The 26,252-nt window shown below is 43.2% G+C and overlaps 2 protein-coding genes across 4 annotated transcripts; one reads left to right on the top strand and one right to left on the bottom strand.

Moving 5' to 3' along the window:
• Positions 1–268: 268 nt before the first annotated feature.
• On the bottom strand, positions 269–802 carry LOC141630760 (uncharacterized). The gene has a single exon (XM_074443519.1). It carries the CDS (start codon positions 800–802, stop codon positions 269–271), a length of 534 nt encoding a protein of 177 aa, XP_074299620.1.
• Positions 803–14,820: 14,018 nt separating this feature from the next.
• On the top strand, positions 14,821–26,037 carry LOC141634305 (uncharacterized). 3 transcript variants are annotated; one of them, XM_074446528.1, is made up of 15 exons: positions 14,821–14,948; positions 15,053–15,122; positions 15,813–15,923; positions 16,310–16,407; positions 16,496–16,579; positions 17,597–17,733; positions 18,132–18,204; positions 18,293–18,338; positions 18,450–18,559; positions 19,111–19,218; positions 19,307–19,357; positions 21,307–21,368; positions 21,771–22,083; positions 24,214–25,729; positions 25,926–26,037. In XM_074446528.1, exons 1-14 carry the CDS (start codon positions 14,880–14,882, stop codon positions 25,405–25,407), a joined length of 2,526 nt encoding a protein of 841 aa, XP_074302629.1. In that variant the 5' UTR covers positions 14,821–14,879; the 3' UTR covers positions 25,408–25,729; positions 25,926–26,037. The 3 variants fall into 3 exon arrangements, with proteins under 3 accessions (XP_074302629.1, XP_074302630.1, XP_074302631.1); XM_074446529.1 differs by having other exon boundaries at positions 14,843–14,948; positions 21,777–22,083; XM_074446530.1 differs by lacking the exon at positions 19,111–19,218 and having other exon boundaries at positions 14,843–14,948.
• Positions 26,038–26,252: the final 215 nt, after the last annotated feature.

Raw genomic sequence — 26,252 nt, 5'->3', positions numbered from 1 at the left:
AATTGGACAATTGAAAATAAATAATGATATGGCAATCATCAAAAATTCAGATATGTTCTTACCAACACAACTATCATGATTTTTTATTGGCATTCCAAAGTGTTAATTTTTTTTTTTTTTTTTTTGAAGTCCCAAACTTGGGATTAATTTATATCATAAGAATCAACAAAAACAAGATCAACAATGTATTATGGAAGATCTGAAAGACCCCATAACTTACGACCGTTATAAGCCGCACTTAGCTGAGCTAACTCATGCGCTATCCTATTCAAACATCTACTAGAAAAAGACCACCTAACAACATCGAACTCAACACAGGAAGAAAAATGTCATCTATCATCAAGTGAAAGTCGCTTCGTCCCTTCGCCTTTGTCGACACCGCATCAATCAACGGCTTGCAGTCACTCTCAATAACAACCCTTGTGTGTCCTCGTCTCCTCTCTTCCTTAATGCCAGCCAACATAGCTTCCGCCTCCGCCATCCGCACTTCCGTCATCTCCTTTTTGTGCTCACTGAGCCCCCATAGCACCTCCCCTTCACTCCCTCGACAGACCACCCCAATACCCGTGCCCCATCCCTCCTTAACTCCTGCATCGACATTTATCTTCACCACCCCGTCTTCCGGTTTTTTCCACTGCCTCCTTATGTCTCCACTCTCCTCCCCTGTGCCAATCACACCCCCCTCATCCCGAAACTCCCTGCACAACTCTTCAACTCTCTTACGCACCTTATCTATGTCAACCCTCTGATTTTCGAACACCCACTTATTCCTAGCTTCCCATATGGCCCAAACCCCCGTCATGATTATCTAAGTGTTCGAGGTTGATCTTGCTGTGATTGAAGTTTTAAGAAATTTGCTTCTAACTCAACTGTCAGCCCAGAAATTAGAAGAGAAAAATATAAGCAGCAACGATAAGTAATAATATGAGGGGAAAACTTGTAGCATTTGACATATTTTTTACGACATTAATTTTAGCTGATATTATTTTTTTTTTTAATTATCTAACTCATCCTAGTCATCTTTCCGGTGCCATGTCAATTTTTTCCGGTGAAAAAATGGCCTGAAAATTATAGTTGGTCTTAATTGCTCATTATGTATAACTTATGGGGTTAATTTGCACCAGTCGAAAGTTGTGGGGCTAATTTGCACATAGTGTTAAACGTATGGGGCTTATTTGCCACTTCCCCGGTTCCAACTCCATGTGGGTGAGATGAAGTTTGAGGTAAGTGGAAAGAGTAATGAGTGGTCTGGATCTTCCAAAGAGTAATGAGTGGCCTGGATGTTGCTCCAAAGAGTCATAAGTGGCCTGGATGTTGCAAACAACTGTTGTGGACTGTTGCATAGTGAGGATTGTTCATAAGGAACCCAAAAGGTGAAGTTTGCACATTTTAGTATTCGAACACCTACTTATTCCTAGCTTCCCATATGGTCCAAACCCCCGTCATGAAGATATCTATCTCATCCTCCACCCACTCCCTCACCCATTTATTCCTAGCTTCCCATATGGCCCAAACCCCCATCATGATTATCTAAGTGTTTGAGGTTGATCTTGCTGTGATTGAAGTTTTAAGAAATTTGCTTCTAACTCAACTGTCAGTCCAGAAATTAGAAGAGAAAAATAAGAGCAGCAACGATAAGTAATAATATGAGGGGAAAACTTGTAGCATTTGACATATTTTTTACGACATTAATTTTAGCTGATATTTTTTTTTTTAATTATCTAACTCATCCTAGTCATCTTTCCGGTGCCATGTCAATTTTTTCCGGTGAAAAAATGGCCTGAAAATTATAGTTGGGCTTAATTGCTCATTATGTATAACTTATGGGGTTAATTTGCACCAGTCGAAAGTTATGGGGCTAATTTGCACATAGTGTTAAATGTATGAGGCTTATTTACCACTTTCCCGGTTCCAACTCCATGTGGTTGAGATGAAATTTGAGGTAAGTGGAAAGAGTAATGAGTGGTCTGGATCTTCCAAAGAGTAATGAGTGGCCTGGATGTTGCTCCAAAGAGTCATGAGTAGCCTGGATGTTGCAAACAACTGTTGTGGACTGTTGCATAGTGAGGACTGTTCATAAGGAACCCAAAAGGTGAAGTTTGCACATTTTAGTATTCGAACACCCACATATTCCTAGCTTCCCATATGGCCCAAACCCCCTTCATGAAGATATCTATCTCATCCTCCACCCACTCCCTCACCCACTTATTCCTAGCTTCCCATATGGCTCAAACCCCCGTCATGATTATCTAAGTGTTCGAGGTTGATCATGCTGTGATTGAAGTTTTAAGAAATTTGCTTCTAACTCAACTGTCAGCCCAGAAATTAGAAGAGAAAAATAAGAGCAGCAACGATAAGTAATAATATGAGGGGAAAACTTGTAGCATTTGACATATTTTTTACGGCATTAATTTTAGCTGATATTTTTTTTTTAATTATCAAACTCTATCTAGTCATCTTTCCGGTGTCATGTCAATTTTTTTCGGTGAAAAAATGGCCTGAAAATTATAGTTGGGGTTAATTGCTCATTATGTATAACTTATGGGGTTAATTTGCACCAGTCGAAAGTTGTGAGGCTAATTTGCACATAGTGTTAAACGTATGGGGCTTATTTGCCACTTTCTCGTTTCCAACTCCATGTGGTTGAGATGAAGTTTGAGGTAAGTGGAAAGAGTAATGAGTGGTCTGGATCTTCCAAAGAGTAATGACTAATGAGTGGCCTGGATGTTGCTCCAAAGAGTCATGAGTGGCCTGGATGTTGCAAACAACTGTTGTGGATTGTTGCATAGTGAGACTGTTCATAAAGAACCCAAAAGGTGAAGTTTGCACATTTTAGTAGTTAAGGATTAAGGATTACGAATTTACGATCCTACTAGGTAGTATCTCGCGCTTCGCGCGGCCTGTTTAAAATTTTTATTATTATAATGAAGAAAAATAAAATAATTCATATATGACATTTAATATCATTATTTATAAATGAAAATAAATTAACTTTCTCAACTCTTAATTTCTTAGGTTTAAATTCAATGTTTTAAAGTAAAATATATACAGTTTTAATTATAATTAATAAGTGATAGTTAGATATTCATGATAAACGTTTTATATAAATAATTTTGTGACTTATAAAATATCATATTAAATAAAATAAATGTATTTGAATAATGCAATAATCAACATTAAGTTCTTAAGTTAAGTCATTTCACGATACGTTATGTTCCAAATAAATTAATATTTGTTAAAAACGATATGAATATAATTTGATGCATTTTTCAATTTTTAATGTATAACGTGTGATGTTTATGTATCAAACATATAAGGTCAAAGCTAACTTGTTTGAATGTTTTGGTTGTGTATGTCTTGCATATTCTATGTGTTAAACAACATATTTATAAGAAATTTGCACCTTTTGTTTTTTTGAAACAACTATATATAAAATAGGGTTAATTGGTAAACAGTACCCCAATATAATGACCCTTTTTCAAATCAGTATCAACCTAATCAATAATTAGAAAGCGGTACCAAAATATTAACTTTTTTTACGATAAGTATCAAGTCGCTGTTATCAAGTCGCCTTAATCATCTTAACCTACTCGAAAAAGTGCAAAAACCATAATTCAAGTACAAATCTTTACTTGTTATCACATTATTTAAAACCTCTTAACTCTCAAATGTATTTTCATTGGGTTTTTCATAACTTTTTCAAATATCTCAATCGTTATCACATTATCACTTGTCCAATATAATTTTTTCATTATCACATCATAAAAATTTATCTCTAAGTAGTTATCTTTAAGTTTTGTTTTTAATAAATACAATTACTCTTCAAAATGTATTTTTCTTGATGGATTTAATGGTTTAAGTATTATAACTTTCTTGTTCCGGGTGTTATTTCGGAGCAGGATTTGTTACCACGTAAGCTTGTTGAATGATGTCTTTGCTTGACTCTTCCTTTCGCTCTTTCCTGTTTAAGATGAACAAACTGAGGGCTCGGCTTGGTACCGAGCGTACTCACTCCGACGCTCAAGTCAGTAAACTTAAAAAGATTAAGTTGTGTGTTACTTGGCAAAGTATATTGTAGAGAGATAAGGGAGTTTATACCAGATTAATAGTGAGTTTTAGGATGAATTGTGGATCGTTTTCTCAATGAGGATTGAGGAGTATTTATAGGCTTTCACCTTTTGTCATGTAGTGGCCAAGTGGCCAAGTGGCTAGCAGGGGGAAAGACTGTTCTACCCTCGGCCGAGGGACCCATGGCAGGCCGGCTGGCCTGGTTGGCTCCTTGCCGAGGGGACTTGGATGTGAGTACGCGGATATGCCTCTCGGCCGGCTAGTTGCCGAGACCGAGACCCAAGTGACAGGCCGACAGGCTATGTCGGTTAGGCTATCTAATACGTTGACTTGCTATCTTTTGGCTTTGACCTTGCTCAATATATTGACTCGGTCAGCGGGTGCAGAATATGCCCCATCAATTTGCCCCCAGCGTAGTCTATGTCGTGGTATGGACCTTCGATGAGTGTTGAGCGTATTCTGCGCAAGTTGAACTTCTTCCCCGGCTTCTTCTTCCTCGGATTTGTTCTGTTCAGGCCGTACCATATCCCCCCTCCACATGGATGTGTAATGGACATCCTATGTGGAAAAGAAAATGGCGCTGGCCGAGACCAAGGTGGAGAGTGCCGTTTGTACTTGTGATTGCCCCCGGCCGGTGCTGTCTTTGCTTTGTTGATCAGCTGGCCGTTAGCAAGCAGATACCAAGGAGCGTGTCGAAGAAGTTTGGTAACTGTATGTCGATTGACATTCCGTGGCTGCATGCTTGACACGTGGCTTGGCATTGATTGGTTGACGTTTTATGGGCTTTGCCCTGATTGGTCCGTTTCATGGGCTTTGCTCTATAAATAGAGCAGTGTGCCCCGTTTTTTGGCCATCAAACTTCATTTTCTCAAAAAATTTCCCCTCTCTTAGTTTTTTCGAAGAAATTTCTCTCTAGTCTTCAAAGCGTTACTCGGCGTAGCACTCTTTCCAAGGTAAACAAACAAATTTTTCCAACTTTTAATTGTTAAGTTTTTGTTGTCACTATGTCTTCTGGATGCTCAACCCAGATGCCTCTGCCGGGGGCGAACCGTCGCATCCCGATGAAGAGGAGGCACTGGTTGTCACCCCGATAGGGTTTGGGGGTCCCAAGCCGCTTTCTCCTGAAATTGATGAGCAATTTTTGGAGGGTTTTGATGATGACGATGATGAGGCGACCCCTTCTGTCGTAAAGAGGCCGCTTCTTTCATGGCACGGTGATGCCTGCTCGATCAGTCCTGACCGTGCCTGGACGAATAAGTTCGCTAGTTGCTCCGATTCTGATCTTTTTGAAGACCATTACTCCTTCGGCAGGGGGTATTAAATTGTTATCCCTTAGGAGGGTCAGGCCGTTTTTTGCCCTCCCGAGGGTTGTATCGGCGTATACATCAGACACCTGGAGTATGGGCTCCGATTTCCTCTGAATGAATACGTTGCTGCCATTATTAAAGCCATGAATGTCGCCGTGGCCCAACTGCATCCGTTGGCCATCAGGACGATTATTGGCTTTGTATGGTTATGTCTTTTTAAAGGGGAGGCCCCAACGGTGAACCTCTTCCGCCGGCTCCACCATCTTCGGCAGACTACCCTAGGTGGCCCGGGGTGGTACAAAGATACTGAGACCGCGGGTTATGTTACCGTTTTCAAGTTGACATCTTGTAAGGACCGGAAGGAGCGGTGGGTATACGTTGAGGTTCGAGGACTACTCACGCCGCCCCCCTTTCGTGCCGCGTCAATTTACGGTGTGAGAATCAAGGGGGGCATGACAAATATGTCTCCCGGAGTAAGCTTAAGATGGACGCCAGCAGGGTCTATCTTAATGAGGACGAAAAGCGGGCAATAAGGCTGTTTGAGGCTAAGAAGGATGGCACGCCGAAGGGATGGATGCCCCCGACGCAGATCGTTCTTCAGGATGAGCTGCTCTGCCGCGTCGGCCTCATCCCGCCCTCGGCCAGGTGAGTGGGGTCGGTATGAGGCCCATCTTTGCTTTTTATGTTTCGTATTTGAACCTTGATTTATTTCTTTTGCTTAACTCCCCGCTTCGTTTCTTTTGCACGACGGTTTGGCCGCCTGTCTCCGTCCTCAAGAGGTTGGGACTTGACGAGAACGGGAGAGTTGTTGAGCTTCATCCTAAGGCCGCGCCACGTGATCGCAGACCGGCCCCTCACGAACTTATGGAGCAACAGTTGAAGGCACTGGATGTGGCGGCGGCTCAAGCGCAGATTGCCGGTAACGTGCCGCGCCGGAGACCGAAGACAACGTCTACGGCGGCAACGACGTCAGCTCCAGCTAAACCTTCAATCCCCGTAACCCAAAAGGAGCAGGTGGTCATTGTTGATGTTGAAGAGGAGGTCACCGTTGCGGAGGGTCCTCCTCCTTCAAACAAGAGAAAAGAGGCAACGCCTTTCGCCGGCTACGTTATTCGATGCCGGAAAGAAAAGGGGTCACCCGGCCCTCCAACCAAGAAGGCCAAGGTGGTACGGATCTAACCTATGGCTCGGATTTAGCGCAGTTTCATTAGGCATTCCCGATGACAAGGCTCTCGACATGTCAATGAATGTTGACATGGATGCTTTGTCTGGGTTTTTTGTAGATCAGCCGCCGCCGGCTGTCGCTCTTACTGAACGGCAATTGGAGAAGCGGCATGTGTAGACGGGCGATAAAAATGCCGCCGTCGACTCCTCATCCCTGAAGCCTTCCCCCCGCCCACTTAGGGCGGAAGGCATAAGGTTGTCCAAGAAGTCGGGAAGTGGATCGAACTAGCTTGGCGCTCATATTATAGAGCAAGAAAAGGTCATGGTCAAGCGCGCCTGCGCTTGAACGGCTTAGACTCGAGCTTGCTTGCCTCTAAGAAGGAGGCCGAGAGGTCGAAAGAGGACTTCCAGGGCCGCCAAAAATGATTTCCTCGGCCGAGCGAAAGCTTAGGGAGGACGCCGAGAAGGCGGTCCTAGCCGAGAGGGCCAAGGCCGAGGCCGCATTGGGCGATGCCGCTAAGGCTGCGGGAGGAGCGGGACAAATTTCAGGGTGGCTATAACGCCGTGGTTGGGCAGAAGGAGAGATGGAAGACCTTGCATTCGGCTGGGGCGAAGGAGCACAAGAACACAAAGGCCATCCTTGCCCAGAGGGAGGAGGACATTGAGACGCTGAAAAATGTCATCATCCCTGACATGTGTGCCCAGTACCGGGACCAGGCCGAAGATGCTACCAGGGATGTAATTAAAGAGCTCCTTCCTGAAGGCTCCTTCCCGTGGAAAGATTTCGACCGGCTTCTTGATGAGAAGGCGGCTGCTGCGGAGGCAAAGGCGGCGGAGAAGGCAAAGGCGGCGAATGCCGCCGAGGAGGTCATGAGAGAAGGCGGCCGGGATGCTAAGGTGAAGGCGGCCGGGGGAAGGCGAGAGGGCAAAGGCAGGTGAAGCTGCCAAATCGGCTTCTGGGCCTCCCAATGATGGTGATGCTGCTACTGCTGCCGGTGGCGAGCAGAAACAAGCATAGGGAGACGGGCGGTCGTCACCAGATTCACCCGGCCCTTCAGACAGCTTCAGCTGTTTGGGGGCCAACTATTGAGCCTTTCCTCCCTGCCATCCTTTTGGCGTTTTCAAGTCTTATGTCTGTAACCTTTTGTTGTACCTTTTGTTTTTTTTGTTAAACTTTGGTAGGTTGTGTTTAGGCTATCCCTATGGGGACGGCCGTCGACTTTGTTGTGCTTCACCTGTAAACATTTTTCAATAAAGTTTGTTTATTTTGCCTCCATTAAGTTGTCTTCTTACATTTCAACATATTGAGTGCTTTTTCGTTTTTACTTTCGGCTTGGCCGAGGCAGTTAGAAGGCGCATCTCAATTGTACAACGTTTTTAAATATGTTGGCTTGTCGGTCGCTTCCTCCTCCACTCCCGGTCTTAGCCGGAGCGAACAGAATTGCGCTTCCCAACCGCCGTTGTGAACATGTTAGCGTATCGGTCGTTGTGTCCCCGTCACTCCCGGCTTTGGCCGAGGCAATCGAGGTTACGGCTCGACAGCGTTCGTATCTGTAGACATATTGATCGCTTCCTCTGCCACTCCCGGATTGGCCGAGGCGGTCGACGGCGTTTCTCAATCAACTGTACTTATACGTTCCTAAGCATGTTGGTCGCTTTCGCGAGTATCAACTGCATTGGTAGTGACTGCCCGGTTGGCGTCTAATAAGCATGTTGGTCGCTTTCGCGAGTATCAACTGCCATTGTAGTTACTGCCCGGCCTTGGCGTCTACTCGTGACTGCCCGGCCTTGGCCGCGGTGTCTACCTTGGTACGACTACGGAGGGGACAAGCATTTCAAATGGAAAACTTGGATCACTCTTCATAAGGTATAATCAAGCGTTGGGGTGCCCACAATGGTCTCGGATACCTCCGCCGCTATACGAAGTATTTCCTTAGGTTGTCTGTGTTCCAATGGCTCATTAGAGAAACACCCTCCATGTCTGTCAGCCGGTATGTCCCCGGCCTCATTTCTTCAACCACCTTGTAGGGTCCTTCCCAGTTGGCCGTCATTTTACCATGTATATTTCCTTTGTTGGTTGCGGCCGATTTTCTTAGGACTAGATCTCCTACTCTTAAGTCCCTTTTGTGAACCCTACGGTTGTATGCTCTTCTCATCCGGTTTTGATATACTGCCAAGTTAAGCCGTGACGTGTCTCGACTTTCTTCGACCAGGTCTAGGGAGGCTCTCAGGCCTTCCTCATTTTCAACTGGGTCAAAGGTTTGCGTTCTGAATGTCGGCACCGCTGCTTCAATTGGCAGGACGGCCTCAGACCCATAGACAAGGTGGAATGGACTATACCCCGTTGCTTCTTTCTCCGTGGTTCTAAGGGACCACAGGACGCCGGGTAGTTCATCAGCCCACCTTCCCTTTAGATCTTCAACCTTCTTTTTCAGCCCGTTTAGGATTGTTTTATTAGCTGCTTCCGCCTGCCCGTTGCTCTGAGGGTGGCAGACGGAGGAGTATGCAAATTTGATACCGAGCTCCTCCAACCAGTTCAATACCATGTCGCTCCAAAACTCTCGGTCGTGGTCAAATACCATGACTTGGGGCAACCCAAATCGAGTTATGACGTTCTCCCAAATCACCTTTCTTACGGCCGTCGTGGTCTTGGCAGGTACCGCGCCAGCCTCGACCCATTTGGTAAAGTAGTCAACGGCGACGATTAGGTACTTCCTTCCTCCGGAGGCCGTCGGAAATGGCCCTAATAAATCCATCCCCCACTGTGCAAATGGTAGGGGGCTAAGCACTCGGTTGCAAGTCTCGGGAAGGTGCGTGTATCACGAGCATGCATCGACAATTCTTGTACTTCTTGGTCTTAACTCGGAAACTTCAAGCATGGTAAGCCGAAAGTAGCCGGCTCGGAGAGCTTTGTGGGCTAGCGTTCTTGCCCCCATGTGATGTCCACAGATGCCTTCGTGAATCTCTGTCAAGATGAGCTCCGCGTCGGTGGGGGCCGACACATTTCAAAAGTGGTCTTATCACGGACCTTCTGTATAGTTCTCCTTCGAACACCAAGTACCTTGCGGCGATCCTCTTTATCTTCCGAGAGAGACTGCGGTCCTCCCAGAACTCTTTTGTTAGTTTGTATTTCATTATCGGAGTCATCCACGTCGTCTCGATGTCGCCCACCATGCCAACGGTCTCGGTGATGCTTTTAGCATTCCCGATATCCACCAAAGACGGTTCGACCGACATTCTTGATGCTTGAACCGGCAAGTTTTGAGAGAGCGTCGGCTCGGTTGTTCTCGGACACTGGGACACATTGTATTTGGAAAGATTTCAATTTTGTAGTGTCAGCTTTGACCCTTTCCAGGTATCTCACCATCCCGTCGTCTCGAGCCTCATACTCTCCTCTGATTTGATTGGTCACTAGGAGTGAATCTGTCTTCAACACAATATGCTCCGCCCCGACAACTCTAGCTAACTCGACTCCAGTTATCACCGCCTCATATTCGGATTCGTTGTTTGAGGCCGAGAAGGTAAACTTCAAGGCGTACTCAAACTCGTCCTCGTTAGGGCCGTGATAAGGATGCGCGCTCCGAGCCGTTTTGCCGTGGAGGACCCGTCGGTGTATACTTCCCACACACCGGGATGTGATTCTTCTTGATAAGTGCACTCGGCCGGGAAGTCCAGCGCACCCCCTTTATCGAAGGCCTCGGCTTGTCTCGAATGCCGAAGCGGGATAGCTCCACCGCCCATTTGATAAGTCTGCCGGATTTTTCAAATTTTTCCAATGCTTTCTCCAATGGTTGGTCGGTTAAGACCGTCACGGGATGTGCGTCGAAGTAGGGTTTTAACTTCCTTGCGGCAACGACGACGGCGAAGGTCGCTTTTTCAATCAGTGGGTAATTTCTTTCGGCGGGCAGCAGTGTATGGCTGATAAAGTAGATTGGGTGTTGATGCTTGTTTTCTTTTTCGACGATTACGATCGACCGTGGCCGAGGTAATCGCTAAGTATAGATATAGCGTCTCCCCGGCGTCGGCCGGACGGGGTCGGGAGAGTTAGTAGGTGGGCTTTCGGTTGTTTGAAAGCCGCACTCTCCCTCCCCAAAGAAAAGTCTTTATTTCCCTTCAACACTTTAAAGAATGGGGTGCTCTTGTCGGCCGACCGAGAGATGAAGCGGGCGAGAGCCGCCATCCTCCCGGTCAGCATCATAACCTCTTTTCGATTCCTCGGCTCCGGCAGGTCTAGTATTGCTTTGACTTTCTCTGGATTGGCATCAATTCCCCTGGCGCTGACAAGTACGCCGAGGAACTTGCCGGCCCGGACATCGAAGTTGCATTGCATTGGGTTAAGCTTCATCTTATATTTCCTTAGTGAAAAAAATATTTCGCTCAAATCGGCCAAGTGCTCGCTGTCAGACTTGCTTTTTACAATAGCATCGTCGACGTAAGCCTCGATGTTTCGCCCTTTTTTATCTTGAAACACTTTGTCCACCAGCCTAGTGTAAGTTGCGCTAGCGTTTTTCAAACCGAACGGCATCATTTTATACATGTATGTGCCGTGTATGGTGATGAATGCGCACTTAGGCATGTCTTCCTCGGCCATGAATACCTGATGGTACCCTGAGAAGGCGTCTAGCAGGCTCGGATAGTGTAGCCTTTGCCGTTGCGTCAATTAAACTATCTATTCGAGGCAAGGGATAACAATCTTTGGGGCATGCTTTATTAAGATTTGTAAAATCAACACACATCCTCCACCCCCCTGATGACTTCTTTACCATTACAACATTTGCTAGCCACTCAGGGTAAGTACAAGGCATGATAAAGCCCACCTCTAATAGTTTGTCTACCTCGGCCTTGATGGCCTCATCCTTTTCGGCCGAGGAGTTCCTCATCTTCTGCTTGACAGGGAGAGCGGTGGAGAGTACGTTCAGCTTGTGAACGATCACCTCCCGGCTCACGCCCGGCATCTCGGCGGCTGAGTACGCGAAGACGTCTTTGTTCTTCCTCGGCGGTCTAGGAGATCGGCTCGAATTTTGGCTCCAGGCCGACACCGACAGTTACGGTGTGCCCTGGGTCAATTTCCACTTCCTCGGTCTGAGCTCCTTCGACCATGCCGACGTTGTTGGTGCTCATCGGATCACCTTCCTGTTGTAAGGATGGGCTCTTCCCTTTCTCTGATTTTTTCGCCACTTTGAGGGATTGCATGTTGCACCCTCTGGCAGATATTTGGACATTGACAATTTCGTCTCTTTCGTCCTTTGAGATGAGCTTTTGCGCTTCCTCCCGGTCCGAGAAATACATCAATGTCAGGGCCCGGATGAACATCACTGCATCGGCCTCGCTCAAAGTGACTCGGCCTATGAGAACATTATAGGCAGACGAACCATCAATGACCACGAACTCGGATAAAACATTCTTGGCCGCATCGGCTTGGACAAACATCACCGGATCCCCGATTGACCCCGGGGTACCAGGCCGGCCCCGAGAAGTCAGATAGCGGGTTGGTGCGAGGGCTCAGGTCTTCAATCTTCAGATCGAGATTGAGAAAGCACACCCTGAACATGATGTTTGTGTAGGCGCCTGTGTCAATCAGGCACCTTTTGACCAAGTGGTTGGCTATGTCTAAGTGGACTACGAGCGGGTCGCTTCGTAGTCCTTCTTTCCGATGGTTATATCGGGGACGGTGGAAGCGGGGATCGCTGTTTTGGACACAAAGTTGATGGCTTGGTATAGCTCATTCAGGTGCCGTTTGTGCCCATTAGCTGACCCACCGTTCTCGTTTCCTCCGGTTACAACCTGGATCACTCCCATCCTCTGGAATACTGATTTTCTGTTTGCCCCGTCGGAGCTTGTTTCCGGGCCTCCAGCTACATACTTGCTGAGGGCCCCTTTTCGGATTAGCTCCTCGATGGCGTTCCTCAAATGCCGACAGTTGTCGGTCTTATGGCCGGTTTGGCCGTGGTAGTCACAAAACAGGTTAGTGTCACCGTCCCCCCTCGCCTTGGGGGGCCTGGCCCACTTCTGCCCTTCATTCTTACTTAGGGCAAAGACCTCGGCCGGTGATTTGACCAGGGGGTGAGACCGTGTCATCGCTTCCGGGTGTATGGTCCCGAACTTCCCCGGCGCCCGCCGAGTTCTGTTTCTGTTAAATCTCTCAGGCCGTGACCTATTCATGTCACGACGTCCTTCATCTACGTTGTCCCGGCGGCTCCTCCTCTCTGGGTGCCCAGCTTCGCTGTGGCCTACCCAGGTCTTGTGATAGTCCTCCACCTTCACGGCTCGATCGGCCATCTTTCTGGCGGTGTCGAGGTTGAGGTCCTCGCACTTGATGAGCTCATTTTTGAACTCGCCTTTCGGCAGGCCCTTCATCAGTGCGAAGGCCGCCAGCTTAGTGTTCAGCTCACGGATTTGCTGAACCTTAACGTCGAATCTCTTGACGTAGCTCCGGAGGGACTCGTCCTCCCCCTGTCGGATAGTTAGGAGATCCGAGGTTTCCACGGCCCTTCTCTTGTTGCAGGCGTATTGGGTTATGAAGTTATCTCTCAGGTCGGCATAGCAGTATACCGAGCCATTAGGTAGCCCCTTGTACCAACTCTGAGCCATGCCGTGGAGGGTCGTTGGGAAGACTCGGCACCACACCTCGTCGGGTTGCTCCCACACCGACATGTACGACTCAAAAGCCTCAGCATGATCGGTTGGGTCGCTATCCCCTTTGTATGATAGGGGCGGCAGCTTCAACTTGGTCGGCACCGGGACTTCGAGGACATAGGCGCTGAGGGGCTGTCTGACCACGTGTCGAATGACACGCGGCGATCAGCTCCTCGCAACCTTAGTCCGGCTTCTCTCCCCGTGGCGGGAAGGGCTTCTTGTTGTCCGACTTTGGAGAGCCGGACTTCTTTCTTCATTTCTTCGGGGGTGGCCTCGTTGTTGCCGCGGCGACGCTGTCCTCCCGCGAGTGGGGGATGGACTTTGGTCTGCCACTGGCACCACGGGCTCCGCCGGCGTCCTTGTATGCCCAGCTCCTTGTAATACTCCGGTCAAGTTGTTCGGAGTTACTTTGTGGGCCCTGGTCACCTCGTGAGGGCGCTGCGCCCATCGCCGTGACAGAGTAGTAACTGCGTACCACCCATCAGGTCCAGGAATAGTTTCAATTTGGCCGCATCGACCACATGTCCCATGACAGTGACTTGGCCGGTCGGCATCGGTGTTTCTGGCTCTCTTGGCATCCCGTACTTCACCGGCTCAATCACTCGGCCGGTGGGGGACTGCCCGATCTCAAAATTAGGGAACGTGTCATCCTGGTAGAATGCGGTTTCGTCACTCACAATCACTTCTTGTTGTTTTAACATCCTCTTAGCTCTTTGAATGGATTTTGGTTTTTTTTTTTTTTGTTGTAAGGTAGGTAACCAGCTTTTAGTATGGTTCCCCACAGACGGCGCCAATTGTTCCGGGTGTGATTCCGGAGCAGGATTTGTTACCACGTAAGCTTGTTGAATGATGTATTTGCTTGACTCTTCCTTTCGCTCTTTCCTGTTTAAGATGAACAAACTGAGGGCTCGGCTTGGTACCGAGCGTACTCACTCCGACGCTTAAGTCAGTAAACTTAAAGAGATTAAGTTGTGTGTTACTTGACAAAGTATATTGTAGAGAGATAAGGGAGTTTATACCAGATTAATAGTGAGTTTTAGGATGAATTGTGGATCGTTTTCTCAATGAGGATTGAGGAGTATTTATAAACTTTCACCTTTTGTCACGTAGTGGCCAAGTGGCTAGCAGGTGGAAAGACTGTTCTACCCTCGGCCGAGGGACCCATGGCGGCCGTACCGCCTGGTTGACTCCTTCTTGGGAACTTGGATGTGAGTACGCGGATATGCCTCTCGGCGGCTAGTTGCCGAGACCGAGACCCAGTGACAGTAGACGACTATGTCGGTTAGGGGCCGCTAATACGTTGACTTGCTGTTTTTTGGCTTTGACCTTGCTCAATATGTTGACTCGGTCAGCGGGTGCAGAATATGCCCCATAATTTCTCAAAATATTTTTCTTTAAGTAATTGTAACGCGTTGTGAGACACTCACTTTAATCTTCTATACATATCAAAATATTTCAATAAATATAATGGAAAGTATACTCGATTAAAAGCATTTTTCGCAATAAAGGTAATGATTTATATTTTAGAATTTTTATGAAATTTTTTTTATATAAATTTAAAATAAATCACCGTAATTATTATTTTAATTTTATAATACATTTATTAAACTCTAATTAATACTTTGTTGAGATTTACATAACATTTATCAGCTGTAATTAATACTTGCATTTAATGCTAGGTTGACACGTAACGCATCTTCGTAAATGGCCACAGTAACGAAACTGAAGAGCTCCTTGTGTTCTCTCAAGTCTCTTCTCCAACCTCAACTACAGGTATTTCTCCTTTCTTTCGTTGCGGTATTTCATCGAACATTTCCTGTGCTTTTATATGTTGGCGTAACTGTAACTCTGATTTACTTTATGTTTCCTTCTTTCAGAAGAGATTTACTCATTCATCTTCCAAACCGCCGTCAGACCTACGTTGCAAACCTATGGCCGCAGCCGCAGGTAGTTATCGTTTTTCGATTCCGGAGTCGGTGACGGAACTAGGATTTGTAGTTAGGGGGAGCGGACTAGTTTCAAAATTTTCAATGCTTTTGAGGATTTGTAGTTAGGAGGCGAGAGCTAGTTTCAATTTAGGGGCCGGTTCGGGCCTTGGGGAGCAATTGCCCTGCTAACCCTAGCTCCGTGGCTGCTCCTTGTTGTCTATTTCTAAATTAAAGCGTCACTGATATTAAAGGTTCCGTTACGAGTTACTCTCATTATTGCGAGTGCTACATATATTTTGAATGATGCACATTATTGGTTCTTTGGAAAGTAAGTGTGAAATGAATGATTTGTAGTTAGGGAGCGCGAACTAGTTTTGAATTTTTTAATGTTCCGCGACTGCTGCTGGTTGTCTATTTGACTATTTCTACTGAACTCAGTGCCTTAGTTAGTATTTTGTAGTTAGGGTTTGCGAACCAGTTTCAAATTTTCTATGATTGGGGGTAATCGCCCTTGTTAGCCCCCTGGTTCCGCGACTGCTCCTGGCTGTCTATTTGTAAATTAAAGCGTCACTGCTATTAAAGGTTCCTTACGAGTTACTTTTATTATTGCGAGTGCTACATAGATTTTGAATGATGGACATTATTGGTACTCTGGAAAGTAAGTGTGAAATGAATGATTGATAATTGTTGACTAAAAATTGCGATACAGGTCATGTTGACATCTCAAACTGGAAAAAGTTGCATTCGAGGTCCGTGGGAATCACATTATCGATGATTCCAGGCTCGCCAAGGATAGTTCTTAGGATTCTTCAGAATGAAGGTTACTCTTGCTCTTGGCGTTTGTTTATTAAATTTTAAGAACTATAGAGTACTTGAGATTTGTCGTGGAGCTCTTAGCCTCTGAGCCTTCATGAACAACCGTGTTACATTCACATGTGATAAAAGTAAAACCACATCTATTCGAAGGAGAGAGTTGATGATTTCGTAAAAATGAAATTACATGCTACGTTACTGGTTGGTTTTAGACATGTCTCGTCGAGTTTCCCTCATATATTATGCAGTTATGGTAAGGATAATTGTTTTAAGCATAGTGTCTTCTTTTAGGAGTGACGGGGGTCAAAGTGTAATTCATGTTGGCCCACCCCAATTCATTTTAGGCTAAGACTTTGTTGTTGTTAGCAATGAGATATAGGTTGTGCTCTGCAGGTTATGATGCTTACTTGGTTGGTGGATGTGTTAGAGATTTGCTGCGGAATAAAGTTCCAAAAGATTTTGATGTGATCACATCCGCAAATCTTATGGAGGTTATGTGATGTTATGCCTTGATTCTTTAGTAATGATCCCTGCATAAAAAAGTTGATTGTTAACAAAGCTCGATTGTTTGTTTTTCAGATTAAGAAAAAGTTTCATCGTGCAATTATTGTTGGGCGAAAGTTTCCAATTTGTTTAGTTTATGTTAGAGGCTCTATTATCGAGGTTTGATATCTATTTCTGCGCTTCTAGAGTCTTGTGTGTTTGTCTTTGTTATGGTTTTTGTTTTGTTGCATGGGTTTATGATCCTCGTGCATTGGGATTTGGATAGTGGTCTGCCATGCCAACCTGTTCCAACATAGAGTATCTGTCAGCACAGAGAGAAGGATTACATTGTCAGATGCTACCATCTGAGACCATGAAAGCCACTGGAGCAAAAAGGGAACTAATACAATCCCCCTAGCTCCTTACTCTTGCAGGAGAGTAGTCGACACATGGAGGTGCTGCGGTGTCCAGTTGTTTGTATGTCGTGAAAAGTAAAAACCAGTGATAACTATTTGAGAGTATCTTCAGCAGTTGTTATTATTTACAGTTATGGAAAACTGTAATTTGTCGGCTACTATCACTATCGTCAATGTCTTACTTTGGTTTCTTTTTACATTTGCACTGGTTATTTCCTTTGTAGTTCATAGCTTTATACCACTGCTTATATAAAGTTTGAAAGCATATTGAGAAATCAATGTCATATAAGTTTTGATACTCAGGCACGGATACAGGTGTCACATACGGATACATATCCAATTGTCGAGCTCGCCATGACTCAAATGAAGATACAGCTACACACGAACACATCTTATAAACAGAAATTTAGCTAGAAATTTGAAATATTTAGCGTTTGTGAAAATGGTTAGAGCGATGTTTTCAGCATAAGGGTTGAAATCGTTAAGCATCTTACTAAATGCTTCATACATTGGACTCTTCCTCTACTTTAGTGATGTGTTCCATTCGCTAGTAAGAGAAGTGTCGGACTGGGAAGGTTTGCTGACAGATTCTATACCCATCACCTTAGGCATCGTGTCAGATACGAGTGTGGTCCCGAAAAGTGAATATAATTGTCTTTCCAAGTCCTTGTGTCTCTGATTCTTGGAATTTTCTGATTGATACATCAGATCCTATGATCCTGGGTTGCGTTAGATTTGTATTTCCAAGTCTGAGTATTGTACATATTGGTTATGCCTTTAGGTATCTAGCTTTCAAACAGTGGGCAGGGATGCCACTGAGAAAAAAGACGATCATTTTAGTGACATAAAGCAAGCCTGTGATGCTAAAGACTTTTTGCGTTGGAAGAATTCCTTGGATCGAGATTTTACCATCAACAGGCATGTCCATATTTGTACTGCGTTTTTTGTATGGAATATTTCTATTCTGGTGCCCTAGTTTTGAGCTAAAATCACTTTGTTACCCTGAGGTTTTACTAATTTATCTAAATCTGAAGTTTGAATTAATTTCTAAAGTGAGTAAAAAACTTAAAATGCACAGCACCAAGGTTTAAAATAGCTCAAATTTTTTAGCACCGAAATAAAATTAGTGAAACCATAGAACACGCAAGTGGATTAAGACAAAACCTTATATCACGCAAGTGTAATTTTCCTTTTTTTTTGCCCAGCTAAATTATTATCTTCATTTCTGTACTTGTTGTCATCGTTGTCGATGTACTTGAGTTTATAGATTAGGTGACTGACGTAATTGTGTTCCTTATAATCTTGATCCTGTGCAGTCTGTTCTATGATCCTTTTGCTCAAAGAATATACGATTATTCTAATGGGATGGGAGATTTGAGAGCCATGAAGGTGCTTTACTATTATGTTTCTAATTAAGCATTTCTTTTTGAAGTCTGGTGTCTGGTTGTCTAGACGTTTATTGTTTTAATTGTCTCAGTTACGAACTCTGGTCCCTGCTCATTTGTCATTTGAAGAGGATTGTGGTAAGTACTACATTATGTACAGTTTTACATGAGCCCTAATGTTGATGAACAATAAACTTTATGGTTTAGCTGTAAGTCTTTTTTCAAATGATCTGAAATTTGTTTGTGCAGCGAGAATATTGCGGGGTATAAGAATAGCCGCTCGACTTGGATTCTCATTCACAAAAGATACTGAGAAAGCAATACGTAGTCTGTATCCTTCTATTACGACCCTGGATAAGGTATTGTTATCGGAGCATTGATTGTTATAGTTAGTACATGACTATTAAAGAAATGTAGCCGTGTTAACCATTTATAAAAAGAGGGCAGTATTTTCATCTAACATACCCTTATGCTATCATATACTCCTTAACACGTTAACTTCTTATTCGCAAAGTTCAAGTTCAGCCTTTTTTTTTTCTATCTGTGTGCTTCGTTTCTGGTGAGATTACCTTTAAAAAAATGCATGATAAATAAATGAGCCTAGGGTCTTATATTATTATCTCTGTTCATATCTGGGACAGTGGCATAGTTATATAGTAGTACATTGTGCAAGGTTGATATACCGCAGTCATTATATTTCTTTCATTAGTTCCATATTTTTTTTTGGTATTGTCACTGATTTAAATTTATGTTACTTAGTGTTCGATCACAGTAACTGCCTTTGATGAGGTCTTTTAGATTAAGCAATTCTATTACATCAGTAGTCACAAGTCACAACCTGCAAAGCTTGCACTCAGTATGGGACTTTTTAATTAGTTACAGAATCAGATTGTACACTTTAAACTTATAGGGTAGGCTGATGATGGAGTTGAATTATATGTTATCATATGGGGCTGCTGAGCGTTCCCTCCTCCTCCTCAAAAGATTCAACATTCTAGAGCTTTTGCTCCCGTTGCATGTGAGTAGCTTTTGTTGCTGTTGAGCTGTATGTTTTCAATGCTTAATAAGTTGCTAGATAACAGTGTGGTATTCAAATTATGTTCCAGGCTGCATACCTTGCTGAGCACTCCGGTACAGAAAGTCATACAATGCTGATGGTGAGTTCTGAAATAGATCATGGTGGATATCAAGATAGCCTTTATAAAAATCCTTCACTTTTCTTTTCTTTGTTTGTATTCCTCCCCTCCCCGTCAACTTCAAGCCATAAATAATGCTTGACAAAGTTGACATCGTGGAAGATATTGGAATCTTCTTGGAAGGGCATCTTTACTTTTGGGTGACTAGCTAGGAGTAAGTAACATTAATATTACTTCCTTCATTCCATTGATTTGTATACATCTTTCAAAACCCCCCTTACAATTTATGACTAATGTATAGAACTTCATGAAACATAAGAAATGTGAGTATTTGGAAATCTAAATTTCTATAAACAATGCTATTCATGTTCAACACTACAATTTTTTAGCAAAGACTCGAAAAGAATTTAGCCTGGTAAAATCTGCATACTCATTGATATTGATTCTCACCTCCAGCCTTAACAATTCTCATATGCTGAAAAAATCTTTCACCATGACCAGCTTCTATGTTAGATTTGGTCTTGAACGTTGATATCTTGCTAAACTGTAGACAAATTTAGAGGTTTGGTCAGTTGAAAGTTACAGATGAGTTGCTCAAATAGGTGTTTGTCTTTGAGCCAACAAGAATAATCTAAATTTCTTGCCCGTTAGAATCAGACCCCTAAAATATTTGGCAATACCCTAGCAGTTGAACCAAAAGTCCAAAACCATCCCACCTAAATATATAATAGGAAAGCATTGCAAACATTAATTACGGATCATCAAGGTCAATGAAAAAGAAAATTGGAGGGTGAGTTTGTAGGAGATTCCTTTGTTGAGTGAAAAGTGAGAGAGAAAATTGTTGAGAGGTAAAAAGAGCTTTGAGATGAGAGAGATGATTTGCATACCAATTACTTAACAACCCCTATTTTACAGTTGATCTTGTTCAACTGTTGTTATCTTGCTAAACTTGTCATCTTGTCATTAAGTCAACTGTAGAAAAAACCTTAAGAGCTTAGGTGAGTAGAAACTTACCAATGAGTTGCTAAAATAGGTGTGAATCTTTGAGCTAACTAGAATAATCCCCAATTTTTTCCCGACTAGAATCGGACTAACAAAATAAGCTGAAAAACTTAGCAACTGAATCAAATTTCTACTCTAATGTATGTAGCATAAGTAAAGATCAGTAAGATCAAAGAGAAAGGAGGACGGAGGGTGAATTTGTAGGAGATTCCGTTGGTGTGGGTGAGAATGAACAGATGAAATCTGTGAATAGTAGAGAAAAACTGAATAGAGAAAAAAAAAAAGAGAAGAAAGAGGTATAAACTGCATGAACAGATGTAAACTACAAATAATCATGCTGGCTCTTCTACACTTAACATATCCTCAGAGCAGGTGGCACATTCTCATACTGGCTCTACACCCAATATATCTCTGAGCAAGTGGCAGTAGTGGCACACTCTCATAAGTCATAACTCTTCATGAGAAATAGGCTATGTTATTTTTCTTTGGGATTTCAGCTGACACCCGGAGTCCCTCTTTGTCCCCAGTACTATTAGCATGGTCCTGAATTCAGCCATTTAGAGAAAACCTATAAAACAAATAAAGTACCACAGGATCATTGGCAACAATGTTGGGCAATTGGGTTTGTTTTGTCCTTTGTCATACGGGTTGTTACTTATAAACCACTTGTAGCCTTTTAGGTAAGATATTCATCTGCAGGATGATCTGTTTTTGCATTGTTTATCTCTGAATCAGCATCAGCGCTACTTATTTAAAAAAAACATCATAAATGTAGCTTGTACATGGTATTTATTGAGAAAGGTTACTTTTGTTTCTTCCATGAAAGTGTTCACGCACGTGCATGAGTATGTGTGCGTGGTGAAGTCTGCATATGTTGGAACTCAACACAACTCCAACTTCTGATATGATGATGACTTTTCTTAGCTCGTCCTTTTCCCCCCACTAATATCCATATTTCCTCCATGCAGAAACTTTTCTTTAATCTGGATAAAATGACTTCATGTAATCAACCATGTAATTCTGTCCTGTGGTGAGTTTATAGCGTACATCTATTTAGTATTTTTTTCTCGCCTTGTATCTTCTGATTGATGGCTTAACATCCGTGGTGATATGCTGAAGAGACTAGCGGATTATATTCTACATATTAGAATTGTTGGATTAGAGTTGTCACTGTGGTATGCAAGACAGTCAATTTTAAGGAGTGTAAGTATATGTTGCTTATGTGAAGATTTTCTTTGAGGTTCCAGGCCTTCCAGGCATTCCCTGGTTCTGCTACATTCAAAGACGAGTTTTTAGCTACATGTGGGAATGGGGAGAGAGTTGACAGTCTGTCATCAACCCAAGAAAAAAAGAATTATTTGTGTTTGCTGAAGACAACATGATCGACGCTACAGGAAATAAATTAATTTGCTTGTGTTTTTTTGGATGTCAGGGTCAGTTTGCTGGCCTTCCACCTGGCATTGGTCAATAATCCTCAAGATGCTATTGTAGTTTGGGTGCTCTCTTCTCTTCTGTACCATGGCTGCTGGGAATCAGGTGTAGCAGCTGCCAGAGAATTTTCTGCCAGGCATGTTCATTTTACTCCGGAGATTCTCAAGTCCTCGAGTCATGTAACAGATGAAGAACTCTCACGGAGAGTTGCTGCGTTTGCATCAATGGTCCTAGATTCTATAGATATGTTGACGTATTCCGAAAGTCTTTGCATAGCCATGAGCCGCTACCCATCTTCTCCGTCCTCTCGTTTGGTAATATTTTTTGCTGTCTCATTCCTCTTAGTCACATTCTCTGATAGACAAATGTGCACACGTATAGCCTCCCATCCTCATGGCATTTCTACACGAGTAAATATTCAGTTTGTATGAACTGAGGTTCAGCTACAAGCTCCTTTTTTTCATCTCAAAACGTTGGAGAAATATGAGAGAAATTTTAAGCTATATGATGGACTTGTTGAGCGCTCTTATGCTAGGGGTATAAGACAATTTGACAAGTTACTCGTATAGGTGAACAATTTCTTATATAGCTCGTCGGTCAACTAACCTCCTCTATCTGGGCAATCAATTTTATATTGACATTCATAGGTGGGGTCTTAGTTAAAAAAATGTGCGTCTGCCCAAGGCTCATTGAGGCACTAGCCGAAATGCCTCGGTGCGCCTTATAGATAAGGCGTAGCCAACGAGGGGCCTTCGCTTTGGAATATTATCCCTAATGTTCACTCCTTTACATGTTCATCCTCTTTGAAAATCCCGAAAAGGGAAATATTGCACAAAATTTTATTTAGAAATATAAATTTATTTGCAAAATCTGTGCACCCCGCTTCTATAAGGCGTGAGTCTTCGCCTTGGGTCCTCCTCGCCTCGATGCACCTCAGGCCTTTTAAACCTAAGGGCGGACTAGTGTGTGAAATTCGTACCCCGACTCTTACAAATCTAACAGGTCTTCTGGAAGAGATTGTGGATGCCTCTATGATCCAAGTAAAGGAAGAGATTTATCTATTTAGCTATTGGGGTGATTTTTAATGATTTTAAAAGTAATCCACCTTTCTCTTTCTTCATTCAAAATGCCAAATATTTCTAACTTGTAAGTTGTAATGATATTTTATTTTCCTTGCTCGATTTTAGAACCAACATTATCTGAGTGTCTTAGTTAATGTTTCTTTGTGAAAATTAACTATCCCAATGTCAGGATTTATTACTTGAAGAACTGTATCCTTGTAATATTGAACAAGGCTGTGTTACGCCGACTCTTCGTCACGGTGTCGTGCCTGGCACATGCTGGAGTGTTGGATACGGATATTTTGTGCAAGTTTTTCAGGTTTTTTGGTCTGAAGTGTCGTGTCGGACATGATACGTGTCGAACACGTGACAAGGCAGCCAAGTGAAGTGTCGGAGTTAGGGGTGTTAACGAGCCAAGCCGAGCCCGAGCTTGGCCTTGCTCGGCTTGTGCTCAAGAACCAAAACTCGAGTTCGAGCCGATCTCGAGCTTACCCGAGCCTGAAAAAAATGTGCTCGTTATAAAGCTTGCGAGCTTTAACGCGAGCTCGAGCCAAACTCGAGCCCAAATCGAGCCTATATAAAATTGTTTATTTTTCAATTTTTTTGCTCCGATATTTTCAATAATAAGGTTCGAAAGTCATATGTAAAAATGTTTGGTGAATCAGGGAGACATTTGATACGTGTGATACAAAGATATAATCATGATAAAATATTTTTATAAAATATGACCAATATCTTAGGTAATCACACAAGTTCAAGCCGCTCGCGAGCTTTTTGAGCCGAGCCAACCTTTGCTCGGCTTGACTCGTTAAGCTTTCGAGCCGAGCCCGAACACGAGTCGAGCTCGCACGAGCCGAACTTTGACCGAGCCGATCTCGAGCTGCTCGCGAGTTGTCTCATCTCATTAACACCCCTAGTCGGAGTAACATAGGAACAAGGTCATGGTTGAACAGCTTTTGTGTTTAAAGCTGTATGTGTTCACTTCCTGACGACTTGATGGCTGATGCTTTCCAGTTACCTTGTGTTTTGTTTTATTTTCTTATAGTTCTTAGTCATGCATTTTGTTTCTATTCCATATTGAGTGGATCCAAAGACTTGGTAATTACAATGGAGAAACAAAATGGCTTACTAAATTAGCGTGCTTCTTTTTATTGTGAAGTAGCAGTTATTCAATGCAATTCTTGACTTAGTTTTCATTTTTGAGTCAAAAAAACAATCCCTTGTCTTGTTTATCCAGGGGTCAATCCAGGGATAAAGCTGTTTGCATCCAACTCCTCCCTTACCGTAGCCCTTGCGGCATTGGGGCAATGCTATTGTTGTTAGTAACCTTTCATTTTTGTTTCATTCTTAATTTTTTGTCATTCTTAATATTTTTCTTAATAGGTGTTGATATCAAATAACGCAGCCAGAGATGTATCTGCAATTTTTAAAAAGTGTGTGAATGATGTTGAGTCTTTGAGCGAGGAAAGGTGCTATTACAACATCGACTACAATTTACTTGGTAAAGGGGACATACCAGAGATCAGTTTTGCTTTTGGTAAAATTGTTATGGATACGATGAGGTCTGGAGTGATCTACGGTCAAACAAAGCTTGCCACAGAGAAGCATGACATTTGTGCTCGTAAACCAAAAGTTGAAACGCCAAAGTGGCCAAACTGCAAGGACGAGACAAAACAGAGTAGTAGTGTAGTTGACGATCGAAAACACGAACCAAAAGCTAAGAAACAAAAGCTGAATAAGCAAACAACTAAGTTGGAACAGCAGTGTGCCCAGGGGAAATTGGAAGAGATTCTAAATTGCCAGGGCATAGAACAAAAAAGACAGCAGCTAAAGAAAGTGGTGGTGAAAGATGTTTCATTGCAGGAGGGAACCTCGATTAACCTCAATAATGTTAAGGTGGAGGCTGAAGAACACCATGAGACTCAGGCTTCTAGGGAGATACTTGATGTTATGGGAAAGGTATCTGGATTTGTGAATCAGTGCAGGGCTCAGGCCCCTGAAAAGATACTATCTGTCCGAAAAGAGCAGATTTCTAAGGATGTGATGAATGGCTCATGTCTCTCTAACATCTTCAAAGAAGATAAATATACCACCAAGACAGATGATAGAAAGGAAAAGCAGGCAATGATGAGCGATCAAAAACACCAACAAAAAGCTAAGAAACAAAAGCTGAATAAGCAAACAAATTATTTTGAGCAGAAGTGTGCCCAGGGGAAGTTGGAAGAGCAGATTTCTAAGGATGTGATGAATGACACAAGTGTCTCTAACATCTTCGAAGGAGATAAATATACCACCAAGACAGATGATAGAAAAGAAAAGCAGGCAACGATGACCGATCAAAATTTTTCCCAACATAATATACAACGAAAAGAGCAGATTTCTAAGGATGTGATGAATGATTCAAGTCTCTCTAACATCTTCAAAGAAGATAAATATACCACCAAGACAGATAATAGAAAAGTAAAGCAGGCAACGATGAGCAATTTGACCTGGAATAAGTCTGTCGGAGTGAAGAGAGCACACAAATTGTCGGGCTTTTTAAATGATACAATCTGCTCTACAGAGTCAAGAGTATAAGTATTCATTGCTAAAGAGGTATTAACAATTCTTATACCGTTCCCATGTGAAGTTGGAAAGTCTGGTTACGTTTTTGTTCAGTTAATGCCATTTCCTACTATAGCCTCGTGCTTTGGTTTATTTTCCACCCCCACCCTTCTAGAATTCTTAAACCGTTCCCATGTGAAGTTGGAAACTCGGGCTACGTTTTTGTTCATTTAATGCCATTTGAATTTCGCATGCAATGGGTGAGTACCCTGGTAATTAACTGAAAGGCTAAAGTTTTGACAAAAAAATGTCGGTAGGATGAGACAAGGATTGTGCAACCTTTTTGTATTATTAGGCAAAGAGTAAGTCTTGCTTAAAACGGGTCGGATTTTAAGACGGGTCGTTGTGTGAGAGAAAATGGGTAGAGGGGACAAAGGTGGGACCCCCCATGTGCTTCTCCACTCACCCTAAATGGGTATTTTGTGAGAGAATATGGTATCCGTCTTATTAATAAGACGGATACCTTGGTCTGAAATAAGAATTGGGGTTAGGCAAAAAATAGTTTACTTGTAAGAGTGATTTTGATTTAGGTGTGCCTTATAGGCTTGTACCTTAGTAACCTTGCTATACTATTTATAGTAGGTGATAATTTATTCTGTTTTTCATACTCGGTTTTATTTATAGAAAGAATTATATATGCACGGGTCTAATTTTTTTCGAATATACTATGGAGTTTGGAGTTATACATTACATTAATGGTCCACCCCCTACGATTTGTTATTTAGGTTTTATCTCCCCTTCATCAGAGTAATGGTTTGGTGGTTTAGGGCGAGGTTACGAATGAATGGACACATTATCAACTGACTACTTACATTTAT

Source organism: Silene latifolia, chromosome Y (assembly GCF_048544455.1).
Source record: "Silene latifolia isolate original U9 population chromosome Y, ASM4854445v1, whole genome shotgun sequence".
Lineage (NCBI taxonomy): Eukaryota > Viridiplantae > Streptophyta > Magnoliopsida > Caryophyllales > Caryophyllaceae > Silene > Silene latifolia.
This window is presented reverse-complemented; position numbering and strand designations above follow the sequence as displayed.

What these genes read in the sequence shown, in the direction of transcription:
- LOC141630760 (XM_074443519.1), bottom strand. Translation starts at nt 802, where the DNA reads ATGACGGGGGTTTGGGCCATATGGGAAGCTAGGAATAAGTGGGTGTTC.
- LOC141634305 (XM_074446528.1), top strand. Translation starts at nt 14,880, where the DNA reads ATGGCCACAGTAACGAAACTGAAGAGCTCCTTGTGTTCTCTCAAGTCT. An exon ending in TTCTCCAACCTCAACTACAG is followed by an intron (nt 14,949 to 15,052) that starts GTATTTCTCCTT and finishes TCCTTCTTTCAG; the next exon opens with AAGAGATTTACTCATTCATC. An exon ending in CTTCTCCGTCCTCTCGTTTG is followed by an intron (nt 22,084 to 24,213) that starts GTAATATTTTTT and finishes TTTTCTTAATAG; the next exon opens with GTGTTGATATCAAATAACGC.